Below are 6602 nucleotides of genomic sequence, written 5' to 3'. Positions count from 1 at the left end.
TTCAGCATCCTGGGAAATGCAGTCTTTCCCCGCCCATCTCCCATAACTCAGGAACGGTCCGCTCGGGCGCTGTAGGACTACATTTCCCAAGGTGCATCGCGGGGCCGGCCTTCTGTCGCCAGTGCGAAGCCTTCCTGAGTTGGAGGATTCACTATTTCCTGGTTTGGGCCGGCAGCCATTTTGGGGTTACAGAGAGCTCGGGCTTGTGGTGTCTCTGCTGGTATTTGGGGGGTAGTTCCTGGGCCGTTTGGGGGGAGAATTAGTTAATATTAATATATTAGAGATTTGTTGCTGTAACCTTCTGTGGAGCTTCAGTCTCGTCCTTTAGTTTTAAATTTTGTCCCCTGGACCCGGGTTTGCTTGGCGAGGCGGCGGGTCTCCGGTGTACGGTGTGTGATTCTGCAGAAGCGGTGGGGAGAGCAGTGACATGTCCAGCATGAATCCCGAGTAGTAAGTATCTGTGGGGGACATCCTGTGTCAGGCCTCCTTTCCTATTCATATCTTCTACCTGCTCTGTCATTGTCACTGATGGGAGCCATTAAACCCATCCGGCTTTCTTTACAGGTTTATTAGCTGCCGGGTAATTGATGAAAGGTCATTGTTTGCTGAGTAATCTACATGTACATTTTTATTATTGACAGCAAGGCCTTACAGCTGTTGAGGAACTACAAGTCCCAGCAGGCTTTGCTCCCATTGTGTGCTGGGACTTGTAGTCCTTTAACATGAACATTTATTCTCAGGAATACCAATTTTACACCTAAATGAATTTATATATGTATATTTTTTCCTTTTATGTCCCCCAGCCCTTTATATCTTGTTGTCACCTCTCTGTTTTATCTATATTCATCATGTGACTCCCGCTCCCCATGGATGTGATCGAGGCAGCCAATCAGCATCCAATATCCAGGCCTATCATATTGGGGATACATCACCCCTAGCAGGTTATAGTTACCATCTATTCCCTATTATAGGGGGATAATCACCCCCCTGCTGACTTTACCTCATTGAGAAAATACAAAATGTTAGGTTGTCACCGGAACAGGGATTTCCTCTTCTTCCGATGGGGACACCTGTCTGAGAAAGGAAGTTCTTACCTTGAATCTATTCCATCACTTCCTCTGGTGACTATAGCACAGAAAAGTATAATGAGGGTTTAATACCCACTAAAAAAGGTTTTGGCTTTAGATATTGCAAGAGCTAGCATGTCCTAATATATGGCATGCTGGTATTTTTAGTCCTTGCAACACGGTGCAAGCATGAAATAACCTTTTCCATCTCTGGCCACATCCTAACTCTGCTGATATCAAATTTTTTGTGTTGTCACTGCTTTGTTAGGAAGCCATAACCTACATCAATCAAGTTTTTTTTTTTTACATTCGTATTTATACAGCCTGGCTAAGATCCCTATCTATTCTCTGTTAAAATCATTTTACGCTTCTATAGATAACAGTTTTCTAGGCTTCCAGCAGGACTTACATTCTATATATATCGGAGCTTGCTTGGCTGTCAGCCTGACACTTGTAGTCCTCCACCAGGATCATGGCGTGGCCAGATATGAAAGCTTTGGGAGAGCTGCGTTAGGACTACACCCTTCTAATAAGATGTTATGAATCAATAATATTGGACAAAAGCCTGGGGTGGATTGGGGTTTTTATTATAAGGATACAATAGATCTCCAGCATCCTATATCCCTTTTGTATAATAGTCATCATATGTGTGGCCTGGTGACACGTGTTGGCATATCATGCTATGTGTGAGTACAGGTTGACATTCAAAAATATAGCTTTTCCCCTAATCGATTTAACCTCCTCCACCTTACATATTAGAACCACGGACCATTAACACTTGTCAATGAATATGTCATCTTCATTCTATTAGAACCAGTCAAATAGATGATAACTCAGTGTTTTCTCTACCTGTATAACTCCAGGGTACTTCATAGAGGCTCCGTGAACAATTAGTGATTTGTGCCTCTCAGGTCAGTTTAGTTGACCCCAATCTTTTGTGTTGACATTCTTCCCACTGACCACCATGCTAATATATGGTGAGATGTTACAGTAATTATAGAAAGGGGATCCCCAAGACTTGAAAATTATTTCAAGGGTTCTTTCAACGGTGGAGAAACACTTGGGCATTAAATGACTTTCGTTCAGGAGCAAATAAAAGACTATTTTGAAAATAATAAAGGATAAGATTAGTTATACTATAAATAATGTGACTTATTTAGGTTTGCTTGCAGTCTTAGTCAACAGGTAAGCCGACTGCTGCTAAAACACTACACACTACATGGCTGGTATGTTTCTTGTAGAGGCCTTGCAGATTTCCCATACTTAGCCTGCACTGGGTTAGTTAGTTAGGTAAATATTTGACCTCACAAGGCTCTAAAGTTAATCTGACAGATTTTTGTGGGGTTTTACAGTACTATATTTTTATTATGAAAGGTGGGTCAGTGGGTGACTAGATTTAGGAATAGATTTTGGGTGGTGTAATAAAACTAAAACATCCCTTATATGATAAACAGGAAAATGCCTGGAAGATCCTCCTGAGCCTCACCCTCCTCGGTTTTGTCCCAGGGATTCTTGGGATGGTGTATTTGAATAAATCCTAATTATGCCATAGCCTTCTTGCGATTTATAGTACCTAATGTCTGGTTGTCTGGCTTCTCGATTGAGCAATACAGACTGCACTATCTCTGCACTCTGCCCCATCAAAGAATTGAACCACAAAACCATCAATCTATCAGAAAGACAATATGGAAAGAGAAAGCAAACAGTTTTTGTGTTTGAGACGTCAGCAGATGATGCAGGCCTTGTATCTACAGGAAGTGACAGTCCTAATACAGGGAGAATTATATAGATTCTATAAATACGCTGCAGTGCTGGAGTGTCTTTTTTTTTTTCTTGCTTTGGTTTGGCGAAGATAGATGTAGACTGTTTGCTGCTGCTAATAAATGTAACCTCCGTGGGCTGTGAATGAATCCAGAGCCAGCCTTCCGTTTAGCAACGAGTCATATGTGTGTCACATGGTTCTTGCAAAACACATTATTACTGCAGATTTCACAATCTGCTGCCGTTAACACTTCCTATTTGACATCTTGGGATAGTTAGACACTGGAGGCTATTCCATAGAAAACTTGGGTTCCTGTGAGGTGACCCTTTTCTTTAGGTTTCAATACTCAGCAGTTCTAGTAGGCACGGAGCAAGGGTTAGTTTAGTTCACCACTCCTCTTTAGCTTGTTTTTCTAGAAGAGCACAATATTGCATCCAATCTTTTAACCCATTGGATACATTGGGGTCAATTCTCAGGCTTCTACACTGAAAAAGATACTGTATTGCTGTTAATATATTTTTAGGGTAATCTATGCAAGTAGAAACAAATGTGACCCTACTGTCTATTGCAGAGCACAAGTTAATTATTATTAATAAACCGGATTTATTTAGCACCAACATATTACGCAGCGCTGTACATTAAATACTTACCGTCTGTTATTCTCTGAAACAGGATCTAGTTGCTTTAGATAAATGTTACCATTTTGTTTACATGTTGCTGTTTTTTATTTAACCCTTTTTTCTTATTTTTACATTTAATGCTATATCTAAATGCATTATTGTAGTCAGCTTTATGATCATTATTTCATAATATAGGTTGTGTCACATGCATTGTTTGGCATTCCTGCTAAATGACTGACGGTTTCCTGTGTTGCTGTACAGTTGTATATTTCTGGTGTATTTCTAGCGAACCACACAAAGCTTGTTTAATTTGTGAGTTCACAGTGAAGGGGCAAGTTACTCAAATATGTCCCTAGGCATTATACCCCCATTAGTATTAAAGTCTTCCTTGGGATCCTTTGTGCCATCTCTAAATGGCTGTTTAATAATATACTGACCCCCCTTTACAAGCACTTTTATAATAGTTCCTAGAGAAACACTTTAGAAGCTAGAACATATATTCTTTACGATACCAAACAAAAATTAGCTTTTTTTCCTCCCCGTCCCTCTTAAACGGGCAAAGATTGCTTTAAATACCTTAAATATATTGCAGCCTTCCTTTTCCAGAATCCTCATCTAGGTAAGGTGATGTAGAATTCAGCCACCCCCAACCCTGGTAAATCCACATATATCTATGAGCTTTAATAAAAAACATACGTATCACAAAAATATTTTATGTTTCTAGTAACAAAAATAAAAAGGACAAAGTAACAAATAGGCTGAGGGCTCAAACAATCAGCCCAACTACAAAGATACACAACATGATATATTGTTTGATTAATGGATATCTTTGTAAACTGAAAAACCAGGAAGCTGCCCTTTGTACAGGTCGGCAGCATTCTCCATTTTCATTCCAGGATGCTGCTGCTCAGAGGTAGAAATCCTTCAACAGGAAACTGCCACAGTTTAGAAGTCATGCTTTGATGGTTCCATTTTATTTCCATTTTTTTTCCAGGTCCTGCTTGTGTATTACCTTGATAATTGCCCTTTGTTAAGCCTTTATGTATTATGAGTCTAGCACTGGCAGCTACTATTGTGTTGTAAATCATTTTTTTAGCATTTTTTTTCTTTAAATGAGCTTTAAAGTATATCTAGTTTGATGTAGCATTACATTTTATCTTTTAACTGTTCTACATATTTAGCAAAGTTCACTTCTAGGTTATGAATAACATCAGCACTTCCATTTAAGTTTTACTTAAGGTGCTATAGCTGCACTTATCAGTTATGGGTGCCATTCCTGCAGCACTCCATCTTCCTTCCTTTCAGGTGCATACAGAAATAAGTCAACCATGCAGCCAATGTCTGCTTACTTTTTAAAAGTTTAATGGCACATGCCGATGGTGAGGATAACCAACAGCATGTTTCATAAGGCTTTAAATATGTTGTTATTGGTTGAGCGTATTGCATGGACTGAGGTTGTATGTGACTGCATCTAATTGGGCTTCAAGGATATCATCATCTTGTTTTTTCCTAAAAAGTTAAAGAATACATTTTGTGGTGTTACCAAGATATTGGGGGATAAATGGGTTTTTATTGTTATGGGCAGCAGTCACAGCTTTGGTATTTCTTTATGTAAAACCTTGGTCTGAACATAGCAAAATCTTAAATATACTTTATCATGCTACATCACAGGTTCTCAAGTCAATGGTTGGGTTTTATTTACTTTTTTTTTCAGAAGCTGTTTTTTAATCTGTTTCTGTTTGCTTTCTTAGCCTATTTTTGAGACTGGTGTGCATCTGTTTCCCAGGCTCCCCTCATAGCAGAGGAGCAGTAAAACTGCATCAAGTTAGCACACTAACAAGCCCCATTGTTCAGCCCATGCCAGAAGGTGGATTGTGGTAAATGATCCTGCTTTAGAATAATTTCAAATAGAAATGCAGCAGGAAAGACTGGCCTGTTGCCTAGCAGTGCTCTGCTGAGCTTCTAATACTTTGCTGTTGTTTTTCAGCCTGCATTTTAAAAACGCTAAGTGCTTTGTATACGGCAAAGGTTCAGAGTTACTCCGTTCCCCAGCTGCATTTTGTACCTTTAATGCATTATTGATGAAATAAGTGACATATTACACCTTTTTCAGACTTTTGTACACTACTGAGTGCATCATTAATGTTCTCTAAAATTGACTATACATATAGGTGTGGATTATCATCTATTGTTGTTTACAGGACCTTCTTCCTGTATCTGTGCAGGAATTCTTTAACATTTTCTAGGCTTTACTAGTGTTAGGGTTTGCAAAAATGTAAGTAATCAGGGTTCACATACACTAGCGCTACAAAAACAAAGTCTGCTCATTCACGCATATTTTGACATGCTATCGATTGTTGCATCATTGATTACCCATCTCTCTCTGTTTAACGACCAGTACAATATAATATGGGGTAAGATTGTTGCTGCAGTCTTTTTATTTTTTTTTTTCAATTTGCATTCAGTGAGAAATGCAGATGTCAGGGATGTTAGTTGAGTGTTTGTTTGCTGGTGCCAGGGGTTATACCCAGATGGAAAGATGTGTAGTGTTTACATAGTGAGCTGGATTCTGGACTGAACTGAAGCAGACATGAAAATCTAAAAGCTGCTGACCTACACCCTTTGTAAAGTACACATGCTGACATGCTTTACTTTTCTAAAATCTTACAAACGTGTGCACTGTATTAGGTTGCAAAACCAATGCCGGTGTAAAAATTTCTATGCACACTGGAGGTAATTTATTCCTGGCAGCTGGGGTAATGCTGGGATACCCACCAACCTAAACTGTAAGTATTTCAGAAACAGTTGCAAACAGGTAAGTATGCGTTACTGTAAAATGGGCTTCACCTGTCCCTTATGCAGTTACCAACCTACCTGCTTGCATTTTTTTTTAATATATAGTTCCAGTTTAGGCCATAATAAATGATGTGATAAAACAACAACTATAGTAGCACTTGGGTTAACCTGGTACTAATTCACTCAGTATTGATATTACACAAATATTATCAAGGCTTACATTTTTAATTTAATACAAACAGATTTCACAACTACGGTGAAATATCAGGTAATCATACACTGCCCAAGCCAGTTGTTCCAGAGCATCAGGCTGGTATTGAACATAGGTTTGTTTTCTACCAAAGACTATTCCAGTTA

At 39.0% G+C, this 6602-nt stretch overlaps 1 protein-coding gene across 1 annotated transcript in view; it reads left to right on the top strand.

Moving 5' to 3' along the window:
- RAB1A (RAB1A, member RAS oncogene family) overlaps window positions 1–6602 on the top strand; it is a 29675-nt gene continuing 23073 nt past the window's right edge. Inside the window, exon 1 of the mRNA XM_072409567.1 lies at window positions 1–450. Coding sequence (XP_072265668.1) covers window positions 428–450 — 23 coding nt within the window. The 5' untranslated portion in view covers window positions 1–427. The remainder of the gene's footprint in view (window positions 451–6602) is intronic.

Source organism: Pyxicephalus adspersus, chromosome 4 (genome assembly GCF_032062135.1).
Source record: "Pyxicephalus adspersus chromosome 4, UCB_Pads_2.0, whole genome shotgun sequence".
Lineage (NCBI taxonomy): Eukaryota > Metazoa > Chordata > Amphibia > Anura > Pyxicephalidae > Pyxicephalus > Pyxicephalus adspersus.
This window is presented reverse-complemented; position numbering and strand designations above follow the sequence as displayed.